This window comes from Alligator sinensis, unplaced genomic scaffold (genome assembly GCF_000455745.1).
Source record: "Alligator sinensis unplaced genomic scaffold, ASM45574v1 scaffold682_1, whole genome shotgun sequence".
In the NCBI taxonomy this organism is placed as follows: Eukaryota; Metazoa; Chordata; order Crocodylia; family Alligatoridae; genus Alligator; species Alligator sinensis.
Genome location: NW_005842011.1, coordinates 1,945,416 through 1,970,146, shown reverse-complemented (window position 1 = coordinate 1,970,146; position 24,731 = coordinate 1,945,416). Strand labels below are relative to the sequence as shown.

The 24,731-nt window shown below is 42.1% G+C and overlaps 2 protein-coding genes and 2 non-coding genes across 7 annotated transcripts in view; 1 reads left to right on the top strand and 3 right to left on the bottom strand.

Moving 5' to 3' along the window:
- The window catches only part of ACAT2 (acetyl-CoA acetyltransferase 2), a 20,938-nt gene extending 8,291 nt beyond the window's left edge, over positions 1-12,647 (top strand). For both annotated transcript variants that reach the window (XM_006021913.3, XM_025201993.1), the window contains exons 3-9: positions 3,314-3,495; positions 4,335-4,452; positions 6,054-6,197; positions 7,343-7,465; positions 8,268-8,422; positions 11,719-11,829; positions 12,445-12,647. In XM_006021913.3, coding sequence (XP_006021975.1) covers positions 3,314-3,495; positions 4,335-4,452; positions 6,054-6,197; positions 7,343-7,465; positions 8,268-8,422; positions 11,719-11,829; positions 12,445-12,612 — 1,001 coding nt within the window. In that variant the 3' untranslated portion in view covers positions 12,613-12,647. The remainder of the gene's footprint in view (positions 1-3,313; positions 3,496-4,334; positions 4,453-6,053; positions 6,198-7,342; positions 7,466-8,267; positions 8,423-11,718; positions 11,830-12,444) is intronic.
- Positions 12,648-12,690: 43 nt separating this feature from the next.
- TCP1 (t-complex 1) overlaps positions 12,691-24,731 on the bottom strand; it is a 15,583-nt gene continuing 3,542 nt past the window's right edge. For all 3 annotated transcript variants that reach the window (XM_006021914.3, XM_025201992.1, XM_025201991.1), the window contains 10 exons: positions 22,993-23,121; positions 21,929-22,026; positions 21,476-21,586; positions 19,968-20,149; positions 17,665-17,791; positions 16,746-16,921; positions 15,929-16,052; positions 14,008-14,200; positions 13,446-13,609; positions 12,691-13,146 (listed from right to left, as the gene is read on the bottom strand). In XM_006021914.3, the coding sequence (XP_006021976.1) occupies positions 12,930-13,146; positions 13,446-13,609; positions 14,008-14,200; positions 15,929-16,052; positions 16,746-16,921; positions 17,665-17,791; positions 19,968-20,149; positions 21,476-21,586; positions 21,929-22,026; positions 22,993-23,121 (1,521 nt within the window). In that variant the 3' untranslated portion in view covers positions 12,691-12,929. The remainder of the gene's footprint in view (positions 13,147-13,445; positions 13,610-14,007; positions 14,201-15,928; positions 16,053-16,745; positions 16,922-17,664; positions 17,792-19,967; positions 20,150-21,475; positions 21,587-21,928; positions 22,027-22,992; positions 23,122-24,731) is intronic.
- LOC112549981 lies at positions 15,719-15,854 on the bottom strand. Its single transcript, XR_003093644.1, has one exon. It is a non-coding gene; the product is annotated as a small nucleolar RNA SNORA20 (small nucleolar RNA).
- Positions 24,293-24,427, bottom strand: LOC112549982. The gene has a single exon (XR_003093645.1). It is a non-coding gene; the product is annotated as a small nucleolar RNA SNORA29 (small nucleolar RNA).

The following is a 24,731-nucleotide window of genomic DNA, read 5'->3' as shown; positions in this document are numbered from 1 at the left end:
GAGTGCTGGGTCTAGATGACCCCAGCTAGATGCATATCCAACCTCCTCTTGAAGACCCCCAGGGTAGGGGAGAGCACCACCTCAGCCACTCTAACTGTGAAGAAGTTCTTCCGAATGTCCAGTCTAAATCTGCTCTCTGCTAGCTTGTGGCCATTATTTCTTGTAACCCCCGGGGGCGCCTTGGTGAATAAAACCTCACCAATTCCCTTCTGTGCCCCCGTGATGAACTTATAGGCAGCCACAAGGTCTCCTCTCAAACTTCTCTTGCTGAGGCTGAAAAGGTCCAGGTTCTCTAGTCTCTTCTCATAGGGCTTGGTCTGCAAGCCCTTAACCATACGAGTGGCCCTTCTCTGGACCCTCTCCAGGTTAGCTGCATCCCTCTTGAAGTGCGGCGCCCAAAATTGCACGCAGTACTCCAACTGCGGTCTGACCAGCGCCCGAGAGGGGAAGTATCACCTCTTTGGATCTATATCATGCATCAGCAGATGCACGACGAAAAGTGCCATTAGCTTTTCTGATGGCTTCGTCACACTGCTGACTCATGTTCATCTTGGAGTCCGCTAGGACTCCAAGATCCCTTTCCACTTCCGTGCCACCCAGCAGGTAATTTCCTAGGCTGTAGGTGTGCTGGACATTTTTCCTCCCTAGGTGCAGCACTTTGCATTTCTCCTTGTTGAACTGCATTCTGATAGGGGTAGCGGGGGCCTGATCTACATGAGGGGGCAGGCTGATCCCACCCTAATCCAGCTGTGTGAGATGGGGGTCTAGAGGTGGCCCCAATCCAGTTACACAGGGTTTGGGAGTTTGGCAGTGGGAGAGGCGTGGCAGTGTTTATTTTATGCCCCCCCCGCCAAATTTCCCAACTCATGTGGAGTCCCCATAGGCCTGATGCCAAGGCTCCATGGGCTGGATTTGACCTGTGGGCCAGAAGTTGAGCACCCCTGATTTACATTAGTCTGTAATACAGCATGCACTCTTATGGTGCTATAGAAGTAATCCTTAAATTAAGATCCTACCAAGATAAACTTGATTTGTTAAAAATATGAGTTTTTGATAGTCTTCTGTTTTTACTAGAATATTGTAGTTCATGGGCTTATTTATAAATATAAACTCTGATATATACATTTTGTTATCTATTCAGTTTAAAAATATAGTTCATTTTCTTTGTCTCTCATACTCTGTCTACTTGCATGGTGTGTTTATTTTTTTTGTATTTCTTATACAAAAGAGTTGACACTGCTTTGCCCTGGAGACATGGACTTGCAAAAAGCTTTATTCCAAATACAATGCTCCCATTCTTTCTATCAAAGGTTACAGAAAAGAATGAAAGCTTTTCTGACTCTTGCTATTTATTTGTGCCTTATCCTTATTGTTGGGTATATAGTAAATATAGCTGTTCATGATTTGTGTAAAATGCTCAAGCTTAAATTTAGTAGTAATTTAAAATAAAGAATTAAAAAGAAATGCAGACTATGAAAGCTGTCATTAAGCTGAATAGGCAAATCCTACATTTCTGTATTTAAATGCTTGCTTTCCACTGGTCTCCGAGTTCAGATAAATTATTGGTAGCAAACTGTGGAGGTCTCTGGTTTTGCAACTCTCATACCTTACTATGACACAGAAGTACAGGCACATGGCAGAATATAGTTAAAATCTTTAATCTAGTTTACGCAACAAATTGCAACCAGGTCCCCTGACTTCTATGTCTGTAGTATAGTTATAGCCCTTTTTAAAAAAAACTGGTAGCAAAACCCTTCAAACTAGAGTTGCTTCTCTGCCTGCTCTGCTTTTCTTCGAATCATAGCACCATCTTTGCCATGAGCTCTCAAACTTATTGTAATGGCTGTATTGCAGCCAGAATAAAATGGTGGGGGTAGGCTACTCTTTCTTGAACTAACCTGAGAAATCATGTTGTTCTAGACTAATTAATTTCAGTTGAAAGGGGGCTTTTCTAGCCCTTTAAGTCATGTGAGCAAAAACCCTTATTGTTTAGGAATACTCTCTTATAGTTCTGCCTCTTTCCTAAGAGTGGGTGTCTAACCAAGCTCCTGTTAATTACCCTTGACGGGTAAGAACAAGGGTGGGCAAAATATGGCCCATGGACCAGATCTGGCCCACTAATTGATTGTATCTGGCCTGTGCTTGCCCCTGTGGTGCTCCGCATGGGGCAGAGCCCTGCCTGCTCCTGCACAAGGCAGCCTGTGCTATGCGTCTGCCCACACCTGCTGATGGCTCAGGCCCTGGCCAGCACACGCAGCTTCCCAGCGGGGCTGCTCCTGCTGCCCAGGTACTACTCGGCTCTCCCTGCCTCCAGCAACTTCTTATTGTCATCCTCCTCCTCCTCCTCCTCCTCCTCCTCCTGTTGCGCCACTGTAGGCAGGGGGAAGCTGCAGCCGAGCGGCTCTTGCTCCAGCATGATGGGCTCTGGTGTTGTCCACACTCCGCCCGCTTGATACAATGAGCAGCCACACACAGTACAGCAGGGGCAGGAGGAGGAGGAGCCACTGGAGTTTGCGGGGGGAGTTGAGTAGTACCTGGGTAGCTGCAGCAGCAGTGAGAGCCAGACCCACTGGGAAACTGTGTGCTGGCCAGGGCAGTGCTGTTGGTGGGCATGGGTGGGAGCACAGAGTGGGCTACCCTGGATGGGATTGTGAGGGGCTTGGCCCCATGCAGAACTCTGTGAGGGCAACTGTGGGCCAGATGCAGGGGGGCATGGCCGGGGCCAGCTGTCCTGGCAATAAAAGTGTGGCAATAAAAGGATTGCCTCCTCCCCACACCCTGGCTGGCTCCCAGGACGTATTGCAGGGGCAGCGCCCCCCTGACACACGTGCACATCCCCACCCCTTCCACACAAACACCCACCCACACATCTGCTCCCCCCACCTCCCTTGCACACAATATACAAATAAGTGTTTATTTTGAGTAAGACTTTATTTTAAGCTATTATGCAACCACCTCTCAAAAAAACCCAACCAACCAAACCCGCAAATTGTGGCAAAAATATTTTTTGAAATAAACCCCCCCCTCAAATCACAGGCTTAAAAAAAAACAACCCAAAATCAAACATCTACTGTAACATATTTTAATTTTATCTATAACTTGTTAAAATTATATTTTCTGAAAGATTTTGTGTGCAGCCCTTAACAGCTCACCAAAACTCGTTAAGTGGCCCAGCAACTGAAATTATTGCCCACTCCTGGGTAAGAATGAGCTCTAAATTTGGAAGGAATCTGGCTGTCACCTCCTAAGTAATAGGATGCATGCATTGGCCATTTTTGGATTGGAATGCTGTCATGTCAATAATATTTTGTAGGTGCTGGTCAAAATCCTGTTCGGCAGGCTAGTGTTGGTGCAGGAATCCCATATGCAGTGCCTGCTTGGAGCTGTCAGATGATCTGCGGATCAGGCCTGAAAGCTGTATGCTTGGGGGCTCAGTCCTTAATGACAGAAGATTCCAGCATTGTGGTGGCAGGAGGCATGGAAAGCATGAGCAAGGTGAGGTGGTGGCTTTCTGACGATATGGAATCACTCACAACTTGAGGGTTCAGTATCTGATGTTAAAATGGAATTTTTTAAAATGCTGTTTAAGGATTTATTTACCTTTTTCAGTAGCCTCCTATTATCCGTTTGAGCAATTTGTTTCTCAGTAGGACCATTTCCAAAATTAATGTACTAGAACACGTACCTGTTGTTAGTATAACACATTGTATGCGTGTTTCTGTTATATATACCATTATAGGAGATTATTTGAATTACCTTCTGACTTAATAATTATGGAACTGTTTAGTGTACAATCTAAAAGTAGATCTTTTAAATAGGAGTCTGTGTGTAATAGGAAAATGCTGCCCCCTCAATTTCTGCAGAAGTTGGAAAAGAATGAGAGGTAGGTACCCATGTTAGTCTGAAGTTAGGTTGATGGCAGGGCAGTGTGGCACCTTGTAGACATGCAGAGAATGGATACCGTGGTAGCCAAGAGACTGATTTATATTTTTAGTTGGACTGCATGTTAGCAATACCATCCACTAAAGAATACTTCAGTCCTAACATTGGGAAATAGGCTTGCTCAGTGTAGCATTGGCACTTGTTCTTTCACACGAATCTCGGAGGAGTAGGCTTTGGCTGGTGTGCCAAGTTTCTTGTACTGTCTCTCTCTCAGACTGTTCATAGCCTACCTGGAGTCTGGGAGGACAGATATTGGATTGGGTTCTGTCTGGCCTGCAGCTCAAGTCAGAGTTGCTATTAATAACTTAGTTTGAGGCAGAAGCAATTCTTACCCAAGTCAAAACAGAGTTTAGAAATCTAAATGGTGCTTTCTCAAATTTCCTTGTCTACAGGCTCCTCACTTAATTCATATGCGAGCTGGAGTGAAAATGGGGGAGACCTCCTTGCAGGACAGTATAATCTGTGATGGTCTTAGAGATGTATTTTATCAATATCACATGGGTATAACAGGTAAGCAGCAATACTTCTGAAGTTTTAACTAAAAAAGGTTCAGGAGAACAGTGAGACAACTCAGGACAGTTCAAATTGTGATTCTGGTACATTTCAAATGAGCATATATTAAAGCAGTAAAGAAGAAAATTAATTCTGATACTCTGTAACACAGGGATGGGCAACTATTTGGGCCTGAGGACCACTTAGGGAGTTTTGGTGAGCTGTCGTGGGCCAGGTCAGGGCACCCCTACCATTCCCCGCAACAGCTCACCAAAACTCCCTAAGTGGCTCTTTTCCATGCTTGGCCAGGTGGTTGAGATGCACCCTGGGTGAGCAGGGCTGGGACTGGGCTCTTGGGGCTGGGACGGAGCCATGATATGGTGCCTGCATGCCCCTGGGGTCATTGGTTCTGTGGGCAGAGGTGTGCTGGGAATGGATCATGCCTCTTCCCCAGGCCCTGGTCCTGTGCTGTCCCTACCCTGTGATCTTGGGGTCTCCCTGGCAGACTAGCTGGGACCCATGCAGGCAGGGTGGCACAGCCAGGTAAACAGGGTAGGGCCATAGGCAGGCAGGGAGTGGTGTCCAGGAGCGGGAAGGGCAGGTGGGGCTAGGTCTGGGATCATGGGCTGGGGTCCGGGGCATAGCCGCGATCTGGTCCTCACATGCCTCTGCCTGCAGAACCGGCATCCATCATGGGCATGCAGGTAGCAGATCATTGCTCTGCCCTAGGTCCCAGCCCCATGTTGTCACTCCCTGCGATCTCGGTCCTGCCTGCCCATTCTGCTCTGAGACACTGCTCCCCGCCTGCCCATGGCCTCATCCCATCTACCTAGTTGCGCGCCTTACTCATGTGGGTCCTACCCCCAGCAGTGGATGTAGGGCAGATGGGCCAGGGTGCCTGGGCTGTGGGGCTGGGCCTCACGACAGCCGGAACAAGACACCACTGCCAGAAAATGAGTCCAGCCACCGCACCACCCCAGCCCTACTGTGCAGCATGGGGATGGCAAAACCAGCCCCATATGCCATGATCTGGGCTGCACCCTGCACCTGGGCTGGGCAGGACTGGGACCCACCATGGCTGGATAAAATCCCTTGGTAGGCTGGATCCAGTCCATGGGCCCTATTTTGCCCGCTCCTGCCCTAACGGATTGTACTTGCAATAAGTTACTATAAATTATACAAATCCCTATCCTCAAACATCTAGATGTAAAGGCATCAAGCCAAAGAGTAGTAGGCTTAAAACTAGCCTTGACCACGCACTGAAGAACGTATATAAATGGGCAGAAACCATCCTGTGGAGGAAGGGGGTATTGACTATCAACTGGAACTTCTGAAAAGCTGTCCATAGGCATTTAAAGTTGGAAACACTTGTTTTTACTTGCTTGTAACTTAAAAAAGGTCAACTCTGAAACTGAACCCAGAAGTGAATGTAGCAGAGAATTCTGAGCAAATAAAAATGCTTATTTAGAATGAAAGTCACCAAGCAAGATTAACTGTTGCCATTAAAGATGAAAACTAACCTGTTAGAATTTTAATTGAAGACCTATTACATTTAATGATTGCAGATAAGGATCACACTTTTATTTTCTTTCTTAACACATCCACTTTGTTTGTTTCAGCTGAAAATGTGGCCAAGCAGTGGAAAATCAGCAGAGCAGAGCAAGACCAACTTGCTGTGCAGTCACAGACCAGGGCAGAAGGCGCGCAGAAAGCTGGATATTTTGACAAAGAGATTGTTTCTGTTCTTGTTCCTTCTCGAAAAGGTGCGTGTGTACAGTAATAACTAATTGATTGAATGTAAGTTGACAGTGCAAGGCGTACTGTTCAGTACAATCAATGGAAGATGTCTTTGTAAGAACCTGTTTTGTAGGAAGATGAGTTCCACTTAAACTTTTGATAGGTATATTTGTTCCTGGATCTTCTCTCTTTCTCATTTCATCAATGTATAGTCAGAACGTGCAAATTCAGGAAATCTAATTATTTTTTCTAAGTGGTTCTATATAAACAGCCCCCTCTTACCCCCTGACTTCTGTGGCATTTGCCCTTAGGGGTGCAGTTGAGATGGGATCTGTTGCAAAAAATCTTTATTGCGCTAACCTTGCAACTTGTTCATGCTTGCCATGATCTTCTGTGCCTAAACCTCCCTGACAAATGAAACACACAATGAAAATAATCTGAGTCGCTCTGTTATGCTCAGTTGCACACGGCCTTTCCGAAAAGACCAACAAGTTACTTTTTTTTTTTTTTTTTTTTTTTAAATAAACCTGATTGAAAAAGATAGGTCTCTTGGAAGGTAGGCATTTGTTAGTTGCTTGATCCAAGGACATTCTGGAGTGAGCAAAGACTTTGGTGTTGGGTGTGGTTATAAATCCCTAAAATGGATTTTGTCAAGAGAAATTACAAGGGAGATGCATTCGATTTCTTTGCATTTTTTAGGTGTAAAATAGTTTTGGTTTGCCTCATTTTGGGGTTACGCTATGCATTGTGTAGTCAGTAAGGAGAGATAATAAAACCAACGATGAAATGCAGAGGATTTCTGTGCTGGTTTTTTTTGGACAGTATTAGCTAGCTCAGATAAGAGCAATATTGGTTGGCAAAAGTGATATGCTTCCCGGTATAACAGAAGGGTTGTTGGAGAAGCCAAAGTGTGCAGTAGTTACACATGCTGCCACCACACCTGAAAGGGAACAATGTGGCTGCAACCCAAACTTGACCTTATCATGATGATAGATTGTCATTTTATAGCCATGGTAGCTTTGTAGAAAAATCAGTTGATTAATGGTTGTTGCTTACCCAATTATCCTGTACAACACAGACTACAGTCAGCTATTTTTCTCAGGACTTTAAAATGTCTTTAGGTGTACAGTTTTAGAGGGTTGGTCTTAAATGAATGTCTGATACTTTGCAGGTCCTGTAGAAGTTAAAACAGATGAGCATCCTCGTCATGGAAGTAACTTGGAAACAATGGCTAAGTTAAAACCTTGCTTTCTGACCGATGGAACTGGGACAGTAACTGCAGCTAATGCCTCAGGTTTGTCAGTGACCGAAACAAAATGCAGGAGCACAGCATCTGTAGCGTATAGTCACAAATGCATGGAGTATGCATAGGAACTTGAATATGAGTGGTGGTATGTTGTTTCGGAGGAACTTCCTTTTTTACATCAACCCTGAATCAATTTAACTCTTTTTTTTCAAATCTCAGTGGCTTGTCTTGACACAAAGACAGAGCTGTTTGTTAATGGTGTATCTCAGGTGTGCAAGTTCACTAGCCTCTCCATTTCATAATCTGACTGCATTTCTGGTCGTCCTTCCCTCTGTTTTAAGTGGGAAAAGTAGAAATATTATCTTCACTCTTTTAATAAGGCCCAAATATGGTGATTAGTTAATTCTGAATGTTCCGTAATGTTATGATGTCACTGGTTAAGAAAAATCAAATTTCCATTACTCTAGGACTCATTTTCCTGCAGTAGTCTCTATTCCTTCCATATTGTTCCTTCTGTTGCCCTCCCAACTTGTGTTCCCCGCAGCCTCTACCACCATCATTCAGATCATTCCTAAATATTTACTTTCACAAATAGTTCAGGGGCTGGTGGTTTATGTGTGTAAGGTTAAGCTGCTAACACATTGAGCCAGATTCTCAACTGCCTTAAATGAGTGTAGCTTTGTCAAAATTAGTGGAGCCATGTGCCAGCATGCTATCTAAAGATCAGTAGTCTGCGTACATTACCATTTGCCAAGCCTGTAATTTAGACAGACTCTTTAGGACAGGGATCTGTCTGTTTCCAGTGAAATGACTAGACTATAACTTAAAGCAGCTGTTTATCACTTTGCAGGTATAAATGATGGAGCTGCAGCTGTAATTCTCATGAAGAAATCAGAAGCTGCTAGAAGAGGCCTTCTTCCTTTGGCACAAATTGTATCTTGGGCACAAGTAGGTTTAGATCCTTCCATAATGGGAGTTGGACCTATTGCAGCAATAAAAAAAGCTGTAAGTAGTATCAGTAAGTTGTTGTTGTTGTTGCTGTTTTTAAGACTTGTTGTCTTGACTGTCCATGCTCATTAACATTTTTGGGTTTTGTTTTGTTTTGTTTTTTACCTTGCAGAAATTTATATTAAAGAAAGAAAAATTTTATGTTGAAAGAATTCTGTACCCAGGCTAGTAGCAAATAGGAGAGCATGTGAGGCTTTGATTGCCTACTGCTTGCCCTCCTCTTTTCCCAAAGCAAGTATTTTGTATGAGTGTCTGGAGTCCAGTCCAAGTAGACACTAGTCTAGTTTACAGAGTGGCTGTCCTAGGTGTCATTTTGGCTTAAGAGTAAACTTAAAAAAAAAAAAAAATTTTTAAGGTAATCAACAATGACACTTTCTAAGCAGATGTATACCTTATTTTACCACATCGTATGAGGGCATAAAGCTTTCTAATTTTCTAAGAGGGAGAAGTCCCTGTTCTAATCGAAAGGTGCATGGAATGGTCTCTGACCTCTGTTCTTGAAAAAAATTAAAATGCACAACTGTGGTAAGGCTGTGACACTCCTGCTTTTTCTCCCCTAGTTTCCTATTATTCTTAGAGGCAAAAGCCTTTAAAAGAGCACAGAAAATGCTGTCTTCATATATAAACAGAATTTTCTTGAAAGATTAGCAAACTCTGCTCCTAGTCCTACATTCTGAAAACTGCATATCCTATATCTTTTCAGCATCTGTTAAGGGTCTTAATTTTTCTTCCCATTTTGTAGAGAAGATATTGGCTGAAGACTTTGGCAGCAAAAATGTACAGCGTAGAAAGCTATAGACTAGGCCAGAGGTAGCCAACCCATAGCACGCCTACCACAATTTGGGCAGAAGAGGATCAGAATGATGCTCGGGGACAGTGCAAGGCTTAACTTGTGGCATACCTGCCAAAAAGGTTGGCCCCCACTGGGCTAGACCATGTACATTAATAATAATGCAGTAATATTGTTGTTTCTCTAAGGGGAGTGGGGCTGCATATTGGTGCAAATTGTGTCAACACCAATAAAAAGAAAATAGACCTTACTGGCAATCAGCCTTTTTTTGGCTGACTTGGCCGGTTTTTGCTGTTGTGTGCAGCTGCAGCATGCACATGGCCAATCTGGCTGTGTCAGGCTGGTAAGTCTGGGGGGTGGGAAGTGGGGGTGCAGATTGAGGCCCCTGCAGTGAGGGAGGGAGTGGGGCAGGGGCAGGCTGGGTGCAAGCCAGAGCCACGAGCAGAACATCCAGGGGCATGGGAGGGGGGTGGCTCCTGCCACTACATGCACCCCCAGGGGAGCCATGTGGGGCATGTGCCCCCCCAGATCTGTGCACAGGACAAGGGCAACCTGCTGCTGTGGGCAGGGGCCGGCACTGGGCTCTTCCCGGTGGGGGGTTGAGCTGGGGCTGCTCTTGGTGCGAGTGACAGTAGTGTTGGGAGGAGATCTATGGGGGGGCTATGGTAAATTCTGGGGTAGCCACAGCCCACCCTGTAGCCCCCCACCCCAGCACTGCTGCCTGCCCTGAATGCAGCCTGGCCTAGCCCCCCTGCTGGAAAGGGCCTGGAGCCACCACAGCCTGCAGTGGGCATCCCACCCTTGCCCCATGCACAGATCTGGGGGGCACATGCCCCCCATGGCTTCCCTGGGGGTGCACACAGTGGCAGGAGCCCCTCACCTCCCAGACAAGCTGCACAACTGTGCCCCATGCCCTCTCTCACTGCAGAGGCCTTGATCTGCCCCATCACCACTCCCCTTCCTTTCCCTGGCCCTGTCCACCCTAATAGACTTACCAGCCTGATGCTGCTCTCCAAGCTGCCGGCTGCATATCAGCAATCAGATCAGTATCAGCAGATATGGCTCGTTAATAATCAGCCATTGGTATCAGCCCAAAAGATCTTTATTGCACCCCTAGTTTTTACATAAATACTCTTCCTGATCTATGTCTGGACAACACAGCAAAATACCTTATTTATTCTCGGGGGTTGTGAAAATAGTTCTGAAACACCATTGATATACGAGCCTCCCTGGTCACCAGGATTCAACAGTGAAACAAAGCAAGTGGGCTGGGAGAACTTGTGTAAATTAGGCCTGCCTGTTCCTGCTTTAACAAGACTCTTGAAGTGGTGGGTGGAAAACAAAGCTATTTGTTCCTATTTCCCCAGAGAGAAATAGCCACAGCACGTAGCTGTCCTGCTGCTACTTGTTCCCAGGGAACACCTCTACATGTATGCTCTGGCACATGGCAGATTGTTCTGGGTGTGGTAGAGGAGGCTGTAGCCTTACCTGGGTTTCTGGGGGCCTTGTGGGGCTGCTGTGGTGGTGATCTAGGTGTGTGGAGCCTGACTGGCAGCCAGAGTACAGCTCTGGCCCACCAAGCTCTGGTTTTGGGCAGTGTACACTACAGCCACATGCACCACCTTTTTTTAAATGTATTTTTTGAGATATTGGGAATTCCCTTTCATGTCTATGTGTTTTGTGTCTCAAAAGCCTTTGAGGTGGTGCAGAGCACGTGTGCGCACTCATCTGGACATGCCCTAAGTGTAAAATACTTGTTGGCAGTAAAAGATGCCTTTAAAAAAAAAAAAGCAAGCCCCCAACCCCGTGCATTTTATATAGGTTTAAAGCTGGAATTTTTAAAAGTCTATTAATTATTAGGCATCTTCATATTGCTTTATTATTGCTAAGCTGAACTGTTGCAGTTCTAATATCAGTGGGATCTGGTATGAAAAAATAAAAGGTAACAGCTCCAGATCTTCAGTGCAGCAGATGAGGATTGAGTAATACAGTGAGTTGGTTAGATGCATTGGTTTAATAATGAATTGACCGTCTCCAGAAACTTCAGGCATGTCTGTACTAGGCATGGTGCAGAATGCCACTTTGAGAGTGCTTTTTGCCCTTTGTCTCTGCTCATCCATATACTTAAAAAGTGTCATAGCCACTACTTTGTGTATGCGCGAGGTATTGCTCAAATTGTGGTAACGTTACCTTTTTGGTACTCAATGTGCATGTGTGTGCACGCGCAAGTGGATGAGTTCCATTTTCACAGCAGTGCTTCCTTGCAGTCTGACACAGCTTAGCCATACCCAGTTAGATGTTGAATAAATGACAGTAATTGTCACATCACCTCACATCAAGACAACTCATGAAACTTTGTAGATACTGAAGCAATTTTGGAAAAGATTGAATGAGGGTTATGACTAACAAGTTTTAAGGCCCTAATATATGTCAAAGACCCTGCAAGTGATCAATAAAATACAGTATGTTCTCCTTATTTTAATTGCTGTATGTTCTATTCTAGGTTAATAAAGCTGGTTGGACGCTAGAGCAAGTTGACTTGTTTGAAATCAATGAAGCTTTTGCATCAGTAGCTGCAGCAATAGCAAAAGAACTAAAACTAAATCCAGAAAAGGTAACTGCTGCACTCACCCTCAAAACCTTAACAATTCTTTAGAGTACCTGTGGTGGGAGATTAATGTGACTGGAAATTATTGTAGTTTCTAGGTTTGCACACCCAACTCTTTCAGTAGCATTTCTGTGCATCTTAAAAGTTTGTAACCTCTCCAGAGAAATACCCATTTAGGCCATGGATAGGCCTTATGCTTGCAGCAGGAAATATGCCTCTTAGTGCTGAAATACCATGCTAGGAGTCATTCAAGCAGATTATACTATTAGTTACTTCCAATAAATTTGCTGGAAAAGTTCAGTTTCTGACCATGATAGAGGTTCCTAGTATTTCCAGTATCCCACAACCCTCTGTACTCTGCCTCATCCCCACTCTACAGCTACATGTAAACTAACTACTAAGAACATGGTCCAAAACAGCTTAAGAGAAGCTGTTCCTAAGGGCTTATTGTTACTGTTCCTTTGGGAGACAGTAATACAAATTGTAGTCTGCAAGTGTGGTAACTACTGTAACCCAGAACTTTCCTGTAATTTCCTTCCCAGTCCCTGGAAAGTGAAGGAGACTAAGCTGAACAGTCATATAAATTCATATGATTGACAATCTCTTTATATTTCTTTTCAGGTGAATATTGAAGGGGGGGCTATTGCCCTTGGACACCCTCTGGGTGCCTCTGGTTGTCGCATTCTTGTTACTCTTCTGTATGCATTAGAACGAACAGGTGGAAAACGTGGTGTTGCTGCCCTTTGTATAGGAGGTGGGATGGGAATAGCTATGTGTATTGAAACATGAAAATGAATGAAGCTTGTTTATAGTGTGTTTCAGTGGTTTCAGTTTTCCAATAAACTTTATCAAGCTCACTTGACTCAATTTTACTTGCAGTATTTTTAATAGTTATACAACACTGCCTTACACTTACACTGCTCAGCTTTTGCTCTCCTAACAGGAAAAGATATTCTAAACACTAAATTCAAGAGAAGTTGAAAGTCTGTAAGTCAAAGCTGAATACAGACAATCCTTTCTTACTGTGCACGTGTTTTTTATTAACACACTGCCAACTACAGACAGGAAAATCTATATTCCATAACTCCACACAAATGAAATGCCTCTTATTCTTCAAGTGCTCCAGAACGAACTGCATCTTCATAGCACCCTCCTTTATCATCTTTACTTTCAGGATGCAGCTTAATAAGATCATCAATTCGAAGTATAGTAATTGCTGCTTCTGTTGCAAACTTTAAGCTCTTGGTTTTGACCAAGGTAGGCTCAAAAACACCAGCTTGTTTGTTATCACGAGGTTTTCCATTTATTAAGTCGAGACCAATCCTGCAATTGAGAAATGTATTAAGTACAAGCAGCACTATTCAGCCCCATGTCCTTTCCCAAAACAAGCCTGTAGTTCAGTTGTAATATTTGTGTGTAGGAGTTGGCAGGATGGCATGCAGGGAAGCTTTGGAAACTTACAAATACATCAGAAAATAGTCAAAGGTAAAGTAGCATCAGTACACTACTAAAATAACTCTTTTTTACTATATATATAAAAAAAAAAAAAAAAAAAAAAAAAAAAAAAAAAATCAACCTCAACCCCAACCCCTTTTCTTGTTTTCCTTCACATGGATACTCACCATTTCAGATTTTTGCGTTCTGGATTAACTTGAGCTTCATTGTGAAATGCCCTCAACTTTGCAACAAGATCTGTGGCATCCTGAGCAGCATTTACTGCTAAAGTATTTGGAATAACTAACAGTGATCTTGCAAATTCTGCAATAGCAAGCTGCTCACGGGATCCCTAAAAGAGAAGGAAGAATAGGTAACTGTAGTTGTTTTGATGCACAAAGATTTTTCAAGCCAAATGGTGCATTATAAGCAGGCAGTTGCAGCCATAACTTCAGAAGAAAGCCAGTTTAAAGTGACTTATTTTGTAGGAAGACAGAAGAGATGTTAGCCCAGAAAAGTTTTTGATCAAAATGAGGTGGAACAAAAGAGGGAAGAGGAAGGGGAGTACTCAAATTGGAAGACGTTGCTTTAAAAGCTGAATTTTATATTTGCGTATTATAATTATTCCCAATCCATAAGTGCAACAAATCTTACAGAAGCTGAAAGTGAAGACTTGTGCACTAGTAAATCCACTGGCAATCAGTTCTTATCTTCTGTAATGGAACGCAATGTTTTATAAAGCATGCTTACCATGCTAGTTGCATAATTTTCAAGATATATTGAAAGTGCTGCCTCTACAGCACCACCACCTGGAACCACAGATTTGGACTCCAATACTCTCTTCACTACACAAAGAGCATCATGTATGGACCGCTCCATTTCATCACACATGAAGTCATTGGCTCCCCGTAAAATAATTGACGCAGAAGTACGAGCCTTAGTACTGTTGAGAGAGAAAAAGTTGCCTACTTCAGAAAAAATCCCTTCAGAGAGATCACTAATGTTCTACTATACGATCACTATAGTTAATTTTTTTTAACAAAGATCTAGCCTTAAATGTTAAACTGTCCACAGACCTTACAAGAACTGATACAATTTAACAAATCAATGTCCATGCTAATTCCCCTGGACAGTTTAGGAGCTTGTATTTAGGCTCTAATGCATTTTTATTTGCTCACTTAATTAGGAAATTTTACCTACAGTATGAAGGAAAAGACATTTTCCACCAGTGCATACAAAACAAAAACTAGTTACCAACAGAAACACAGCAACAGAGTTTAGAACTGCATTTGTTTCAATCTACTGCTTTCTTTATTCTAGGGCTGCCCAATTTCTGGGTGACTGCATGTCCCCCTTGCCTGCCACAATGCAGAAGCCCCCAAATCATTGTGGGAGCCCACCCCCCCTGCACAGCATGGGCTCCTGATGCAATGCAATATGTGAGACCTTCCCTGTTGCATCACAGGGACCCTCCCCCCACCACACCATTCCATGCCATTAGCCCCCTCCACTGCTTTACCCCATGGGTGCCCAATGTGCCATGGGGGCTACCTGCATAGTCCTGCTGTGCCACACAGGCCCCTACGCTTGTGGGCACACTGTGGACAGTCCTTTGGTCTCTTTGAACCTTTCAGCTAGGGACAGACAAGAGAACTGGAGGAGGGAAGGGGAGCCAGACACTCTGGCAGCAGCTGAGTAAAGAGTGGTGGGCCACTGTTTAATCCCTCAGGGGCCTCCTGTGCCCCATGGACAATCAGTTGGACAGCCCTGCTTTATTCAACAGCCAAAATAAACTAGTGGAACTGCTGGTATTATAGCAATGGGTAGCTGTGAAATTGCAGAAGTGAGTAAATATCCTACTTTCTGAAAACTCTTTAGTCCTATGAAACTAAAAACAGGTGTCATATCAAAACACATAGGGAACTACTATATTTACTTGATTTCCACAATGAGTTATTTTTCCAGCCAAAAGGGGGATGGTGAGGAAGCCATGTCTTATACTCAAGTACTGGCCTGGGGGAGGTGACCACAGTGGCCCTGGGGTCAAAGCTAGAGCTAAGCTGCTGCCTGCCCTGGGTGGAGTGGCTTTTACAGGGGGGAGACCGTATAGTGGGGAGGGAGTTTGCACAGAGGAGCCCATGGGGACAAGAGTAAGTGGGAGACCACATAGCAAACTTGCCTCCATCCTACTGCTTACTTTTGGCACCCATGCACCCTCAGCTCAAACCCAGCCAGGCTTGGAGCTGCTGTTGTGTTTCTACCTGCCCAGGCTGGACCACAGCCACCGCTGCTCTGGAGTCAGATGCTGCTCTGGAGCCAGACAGAAGGTAAGAAGGCTGAGGCATGGGGAAACAGGTGGCAGACACAGGCCTGTTTATGAATAATGTGTTTTAAACCAAGTCAATTCTTTAACAATCTTGACTAGCCACTAGTTAATAATTAGAATTAGAATGTCTGAGAAAGATGTCTAGCCCCAGCAAAAAAGGTGAAACACTGGTGGTTTTCACCACTGATTTTACAGTGGGCTTAGTATACTTTATCCCACGCGTATAACTGCTCATACTACTAAGATTGTATGGCAGCAAATAAATGGGAAATTTAGTTTTAGTGGTGCAGCAAAACTAATGTGGCATATCTACTTTTTTTTTTTTTTTAAGAAACATGCTCTTACTTCTTGACTAATATCAGCTCATCATCACAGATTCTTTCTTGAACTACCTCTTCTGCCTGTCCCAGCATTGATGCCTCAAAGCTTTCTTCACCTTCCAAGTTAGCCAAGTTTGAACACACAGTTGCTTTTAAAACAAAAAGCACAGATGGTGAAATTAGCATATGTAATTCTAGCACCTATCATTATCCTGTCAGTCTTCTAGAATAAATGTCTATGAAAAAGCAAATATCAGTATGCTAAATAGTATTTCCTAATAAAAATGGTAGACTAAGCATTTCTAATCCATCCGGAGGTATCAAGAAATATCAATTTTCTTGAAGACTACATCATTGCTTCTTAAAATCAATTTGTTTTTATTGTTTCTGGGCTTACACTAATACAATTAAAAAGAAGGGATGTGGAAGTAAGTTTTTATATCTTGACTAATGTCAAAGTTCCTGCAAAATTCTAGGCAGACTTTACTTAAAAGTTCCACAAAAATTGGGATTGAAGATTTTTATCCTGTAAGTTAAATAGTTTCTTCTCTATAGTTGCATGATTTTATTGAAGGTCGGGAATTAAGAAAATATTAAACATGGACTTAAAAGCAGAGTTTACTCAAGCCAAGTTAACAAGAACCGAGTCTGGTTCTTCTACAGTGAGGAAACCTTCCCACCACCAGCCATCATGTTTCTTCATTCCACATCTTCAGCAGTCATTACCCCATAGAACTTCTTTTCCATTTAGAAGAGATGCTCCCTATCTGGAATCTGCAGAACCCAAACACTTATTTTCAAAAAACCCCTAAACTACGACCAAGATCCTGATACATACATACCTCCAGAAGCTTTGGCAATGCGTTTTAGATCCTTTTTCAGAACTCTGCGTACTGCCATAGCACCAGCATCAACAAAATATTTCAGACACATATCATCAATGCCACCGGTAGTTAGAACAACATTGGCACCTGCAGCTAGAATCTTCTGAATCCTCTCTTTAGTGATATCTGACTCTCTGCAAAAGGTAACACAAACAAGTGTTTATAACCTAAAATTATAAAAATGGCCTTCAAAATCCTAAACTGTAACCATGCCTTTTTTATCCCACATTTGGAACAGTTAAAACTGATGCACAGCACAGATCTCCAGATATCACATTAATGTAGAGCCACTTGAAATTACCTGTTAATATTTAGCTTCCTAATTCAATACTGTAACAGCGAACTAGATTTAGATTATTCAAACATACTCCAATGATTCCACACTGTATTTTTTGTATACCACACGGCCCCCGCAAAGACATATATACTGTTTAGAAAAGGAAAGATGAAGCAAAAACCAAAATGAAAAGATTTTTCCAGTCTTTCCCAATGCAGCATAAGGTCACCATGGCTGAACACTCCTAGGAGCATTCAAAAGCTGCTACCAGTTCAGCAGCAGCTGTCACAAAGTTAATACTTTAGCTTTGGAGCTGCTAAGAAGGTGAGTGAAGCTGAGCCTACTTGTGGTGTCCAAGAACCCCAAGCATGAAAATTTGCTCCTTTGCTTAAAACATGCACCTCAATTTTGGATGGCTAATTTTTGGGTAAAAGGTGCATGTGGTATGAAATACAGTACTTTCCACTGTTATATTAAGAAGCCATAGCTACTTATGGCAGTTAATTTGTTGCCTATCAGATAAGCTCAGGACATCAAACCATCCAGAAACCCACCAGAATTAAAAATACTAAAATGATACATAGAAAAAAACTGGCACACCTCTGTCTGATCTGGTCTAGTTTCTCAGGATCTGTAATAACGACTTGAACACCAAGCTTCATTTTTGTTTTCTGCAGACTGAAGTCCAGGCAGGCAATCTTTGCATTAACCATTCTCTTAGTCATACCTATGTGAAAAAATGGGGTTTCACTAAATTTAATTAAGTATTTAATTAAAACTGTTTAATGAATATAGCACCAGTTATATTATCTTATTTATAAATTTAATCAGTTACCTCTAAAGCTATTTCTGTTCCTTAAGTTTTAATGTGCTGGAAGGGTGTTACTATATTTTCTTACACACAACATGCAACTTTCCCCTCAAAAATCAACCCCCCAAATTTGATGTACATGTCTTAATCAGGGTAGCTGTTGTCTTTGCTGGAGAAGAAGGAAGCGTGGAGATATTGTGCATGCCATACAGCTGTCAGGATGGCAGAGTCCTGTGTTAACTTTCTCACAGCCATAGGTATTTTGCTGAGCACTGTACTTGCTGCTTCAGGCACAAACTGAGCTGTTGCAGTATCCTGATGAGGTTTGTGATGCGGAAACAGCACTGGTTTTTTTTACTGTAAGTAGTTCTTTACTTAAGACCCTGTAAACACTGCCCTTTCAGGGGTCTGGGGCCTAACCTGGTGTGACAGATTAGATCCTAGGGAACACAGAGTATCCAAGAAGTGTGCTATCCCTGGAGAGTGTCTGCTACACCAGGAAGTTCCTGTTGCCTCACACACAACTCCTCCTGGGATGTCACACTTTCTAGGCACTTTTATGTTCTCAGGAGAACTTACTCTATGCCACAGTCAAACATGAATCTGGAAAAAAAAATTCTCTCTGTTCTGCCTTTTAAAAACAAGGTTTGTGTTTTATTTGGGGATATATTGTGTACAAGAAAATAGGGTACGTTAAACTAAGCAAAATAAAGTAACAACATAAAGCAGGGGTGGGCAAAACGTGGCCTGCAGGCTGGGTGTGGCCTGCCAGGCCATTCTATCCAGCCCACAGGGCCCCTAAAAAATTTAGAAAATTAATATTTATCTGCCCCCGGCTGCTTTTCAGGCAGCCCTCGATGGCTTGCCAAAACTCAGTAAGCGACCCTCTGCCCGAAATAATTGCCTGCCCCTGACAAAGAGTAGTAAAATATCTTTCTATACCCAAGCATAATCTTAGTTGCTTTCTTAGGAAGCACCTTTACATGCTTCTCAATCAATATTAAGTGACATTATTGCTAAAAATAATTAAATGGAACCACTGAATTCCAGCATAATTGAAGTGTTGCTCTATAGAGATCTACTGCTAAAGTCTCAGTAAAAGAAAAATGTTGATAGACTTAGCTTTTACATCCAAGTAACATAATTCCAGGGATCTTTAATTTTTTTTTTTTTTTTTTTTAAACAAACACATTTGAGACCTTCCACTGCAGACAGCAATCCCTGGGTGTTACTCAAGGCGTTCCACTCTGCCTTTCTAGCCTATTTGCTACTCCCTCACTGAAGCTTCTGAACAACTGAAAAAAGAGGCATCAGGAAACATCATGGTAACTATCATATTAAAGTCTGTCCAAACTCCTTTTGAGCAAGATAAAGAGACAATGTAAAGAGAAAAAACTGAATATTTAAAACTTAGTGGTCTTGGGTATAAACAAGTCAGTCATGACTTCAGGACTCAATATTCATATCCATTGCAATTTTCTTTGACAAACTTCACAGATGCTTGTGAGCTTCAGGGCAAAGTCTGAACTTGAGGTACCTACTTTTTTTCTAGAGATAGATATTTAACCATTTCTAACTACCTAACTTCAACTACTAGACTCATGTTATAAAATTTTAGAAAAGCCTCCTGTCCTGGAGGACCAGTAGTAAGATATAGGCACAGGAAAAATTGTATGTGGAGTTACAAGTCCCTAGAATTTAAGAAAAATCCAACTATGTCAAAAATCAAATGCTGCTGCCCTTCAGTGCATGATAAAATAAGCCTTTCTGCTCAAGATCAACAATTTAACAAAATACCCAGATATTCTTGTGGAACTCTTGTCCTACTTTATTTATTTTTTTTTTTTGGGGGGGGGGGGGGGAACCTCAGCATGGTGTATGTTAACAATTTTTTCCATTTACATTTAAATGGAATTTAATTTCATTTAATTTTAACGTTGACTTGTTTTAAGATTAATTTTATGTTGAAATGAACAACACTTCATTTCCCAGCTTACTGCATCAACAGAAACATCACCACGCAGCAATATTCGTAAGCACACATTAATTTAGTGAGTGCAATAACTAATCTATTAAAAAAAAAATATCTTACCCTGAGAACCCACCACACAATTCAGTGCATAACCGTTCACAAGAATACTCTCTTTCTGGCTGCGGCCATGTGCCTTCAGAACATTAATGGAGTTGATTGGATATCGGGCCTGACCCTTTTGGTCTGTGTATTTAACTGCACTTGCAGCATCCACTGCCATGTTAGCAAAGAAGTCACCATCTCTAAAACAATACTGTTAAGGCCAAAATTAATTATAAAAGACAACCAACACTGTACAAATTAACTTGGAACTCAGCATAGCATTTATATGTGTAGCACTGATGTGAGGCAAGTAGTCTTCCACCACAGTACAGTGGTGATTATGGCAAAGGGACAGCTTTAAGTGACCTACAATTAATACCACACTTTCTTCCTTTACCTCCATGAAAGAGCAAGGCTTAATGCAATCAGAATTTGTTACATGAAATATGGAGATTTATAATCTTGTGTATGTTCACCTATTTTTTCTTCTTTGAAACATTTCCCTCAAATACAAAATGTAAATATATTGGCTAACGTAAAGACAGGAGCATGAGAGAAGGAACGTACTTCAGAGCAGCAACAAACTGGGTAAGACACAAGAAGGTTAAACAAAAGAAAGACATGTTTGTTAAATGAAAAGCAAAGAGCATGTTTTAAACTAAGAAAGGCAAACCAACCACGGCTTTATTTTTTAAATAAATACTTATTTTTAAAGTACTAAATTAGTAACAAACAAATGAAAAAACAAAAAATGAAACAAAAACAAACCCAAAACAAAGATTACACCACACACTATCCTTATTTTCTACAGCTGAGAAAGGAGGATGAAAAATATAGGATTTAGATTAGAATAGCTCCTTCAAATCTCTTATGGCAGCTGTGAAGTCACTTTCTGCCACAAGAAATAACTAAAATCTCATCTTAAGTAGGCTAATAAATTGCAACATTTTGTTAAAATGTTACACTGTGAAAACCAGGGGTTTCCCCAGATCTTTTTCGACCACATTTACCATCAGATAGTTTTGTACAATCAGGCATACCCAGTTACTACTGTTCATGTGCCCACAAATAAGAGGAAAATGAGATTTACTGTACTTCTGTTCTATGGTAATTACACTCCTGCCCACTTTTAACCCACAATATGAGCTAAACTGCAGGAGCATGGCCAAAGGAAAGTTATCTCAGTTTATTTTTTACTGTGGGGTAGAAGTGGGCAAATGAATAATTACTGTAAAACAGTAAAGCCCCACCCCATGAACTGCAAGCACAAACTGTCCATGTTTCTGCAATAAGTAAAAGCTAAACCAAGACGTTTAAGCCCTCTTCCATTCAGGCGTAGGTTGCCCAGGTTAGCCTTCAGCAGAGTATGGAAGGGCACGGGGATACTTACACACAGCAGCTGAGAAGTAGTAAAGGGCATACAGGGCAATTACAGGAGAATGATTGATTACAAGATATTCGAGCTTTCCCCCACTTCTTTGTTTGAAATGAAGTGAATGTTACTTTCCTGCTACCACAAAGGATACATTCCTATGATTTTGGAGGACATTGATGTTTTAGCTGAATTAATAAGACAATCTCTGCCCAGTTCATCTGTATTAATAATAAGATTTTCATTGATGTAGCGAACAGCTTCCCTGTTGAATAAAAACAAAGAAAAATTTGTTCCCTCTGGAAACAGTTTCATATCTATGACAACCCCTTTCCCCAGCTCCTCCTTCCATAAACATTTAGTTCATTTTATTGATGAAATTCTGGTTTTCCCCACATGAAACAGCAAGCATTTCCTGCTGTCAGGACATACTTAATACTGTGGTAGAACAAAATAGACAAAACATCCCCAAGCCTTAACAAATAATCACCATAAGAAAAGAATCTGCACTGTTGACAAATATACATGTAAATGAGATAATGCATTCACTATATATTATGCTCTCCTAGAACTGGAATACATTGTTATTCCATTGAGTCAGACTTACTTGCAAGCAAGTCGATATCCACCAATAATGGAAGTAGGATGAATTTTCTGTTTGACTAATTCATCTGCGTTCTTCAGAAGTTCTGCGGCAATAATTACCTGTTTGTGAAAACAAAACAAACAACAGGCAAATCAAATCCTCTGTGCCAAAAGCATAAACTTTTCCAGGTGGAAAAATGAGTGACATTTACATCATGGAAACAAGAACTGCTAAGGGATAAATAATGGCTAGAAACAGATGCCCATCATTTAAATCAGGGGTGCTTAACCTCTGGTCACTGGGCCTTATCTGACCTGTGGCACCTTGTCATCTGGACCACAGGGCCCCTCAAGGGTTTAGAAATTTGGCAGTGGGGGAAATGATGGCACACCCCCCCATCAAATCTCCAGACCCATGGGGAACCTTATCCAATCCCAACATGTAGGGCTGAACTGTGGCTGTGCTAGGCCCCAGGGCCCAATCCTAGTGTGGGGGGCCATTACCACTAGTTTGCAGGGGAGCAGGTAAATAAGTTCAGCAGACAGCTAAGCAGGGATAAACAGAGGAAGACAACCCATGTAACTTGTATTTATATAATTTTATCTCCAATTTTTTCAGAGACAATTCTCTACTACATTGGGGGAAGTTCACATGGTTTACAGGTTAATCTCCACTATTTATTTTTTTTTGTTATGCTAGTGCAATAGTAACTACAGGATCTGGAATGATACCTTTCTACCAAAGAACATTTCATCCAGAAGATATTTTTAAGCTTCATGCAGGAAAAGAAATAGCAATTTGCAGGTAATGAATAAAGAGCAATTTTTCCTGAGAATGCAAGCTTAACACGTGCTTAACAACATCAATGCTAATATTGTGCTCCTATCTTCTGTTATTCTTGTTCTGCATATTGCTGATGGTTTGTATTGTGGAAAAAACACAGATCTTAGCTCCATTCCATACTGTCAAATAGCATAGACTCAACCCTCACTGCAACAGGATTTATAAGTATGCAAAACACAGGTATTCTAAAAGTCAGCATTGTCTGATTAAATGGCTATCTGCAGATGAGGCTTTCTACATACCACAGAGGTGGTCCCATCCCCAACTTCTTTATCTTGCAGTTCTGCCAGCTCACACAGGACTTTTGCAGCAGGATGCTCCACCTCCAGCAACTTCAGAATAGTTGCACCATCATTAGTTATGGTTACATCCTAGTTTTCAGAAAACAAGAAAACCAGAAAAACCATTACACATTTTTAAATTTTATGAAACTAAAATATGGCTCTCTTAATGAAAGTAACAGATACAGAACGATCCCACGTGTAATTTTTTTTATTATTATTTTTTGTTTTTTTACCTTTTACCCTTACAGTTTACCTTGTCTTTATTTCACATGCACACACACGTGCAGTCCCAACAAATCATAAGCTTGTAGGACTAAGTTTTTATCATAAGGCACTACCACACAAGAATACATATATACTTTTATATGCTGAAATCATTTGTGTGAATAAGAACTATGAAAAGCTTAAGTGAACCTTTAATCCCTCTGCATAGGTTAATAAAAGCCAATCATTTACGAGTATCAATTTAAGATGATGATTTTTAAGTGACATGCTACATCTAAAAGTCAAAGGAAGGTAGCTTTATAACACAACTACACAACAAGAAAACTGAAATTATTTGCTCACTTAATCTAGATATTTGAAAGAGATTCACACTGCTAACTGGAATCATCACTTGCTGTTTTATTTTATTCACAACCCAAACTAAAAAGGATACAGTGGTTTATAGACACAAACTGAATGCCCAGAATCTAGTTTAAATAAATGTTACATAAATTCCGCTGACAAAGCTATACTCTGTCAGTTGGTAGGCAAAGCTAAGCCAGAAGGCCTCTTTGTCAACACAGCTTTCCTAGCAAAACCCTGTTTCTCTTGGCAGATACACTCTTAAGGAAGCCGGTGGCATAACTCTGGCAGCAGAGAAACTCCTTCTACTGGTATAGGTTGCTTAGAGGATTCTGCCATAGTAGCTATAGCAACGACAGCCCCAGAATGTAAACTAGGACTGCCCAAATGGCAACTGTGATGGGTCAATTAGCAACCCCTGGGCTCCACTCCATCACTCCCTTGCTGCTGATGCCAGGGTCTCTGAACTTCCCACTGTCTGGCCCTGGGGGGCAGGGTGACCCACATGCCCCTGCAATGCAACCCAGGGGGGAGAGCCTATACAACACCCCCCTTTCCTGCACAGCTGGGGCAGGAGGAACTGCAGCACATAGCCCAAGGGAGGTATAGCCCCTGGGTATACAATTAATAAACCCACAGTCTTAGCAATACTAAACAAATAATGTAATTTATTTGTTATTCAAAGTTTCTTTGCAAAATGTTCTGCCATTTCATATAGGAAAAAGATATTTGCAATCTTTTCCTTCAGACTCTGGCACTTTTTTCTTTATCCCATAAGCATAGCCACTTAATCTGTAAATTGAGGAAGTGGTAGTCAAATGGGAAGCACACAAAACCTGACCTTTCCTTCGGAATCTGAGGTAGGCAGAGCCCACATTTTGATTTGTTAGAGGATGCGTCTGATTCACATCATTGATTAAAAGTTAGTTGTCACTTCTAATCAAAGCTATTATTTAAAAAGTAGCAAACTGCCTGTCATGGATGACAAGGCGAGGGAAGGGGAGGACATGGGCGGGGATGGAGTGCTGCCACCCAGTACCCCAGTGCCACTGCTCCACCTCCAGCCCTGTGGGCCCCCCCTTACCTCCGCTCCTGTCTGTCCGTGAGGAGGGGGAGGGGCGTGGCCACCC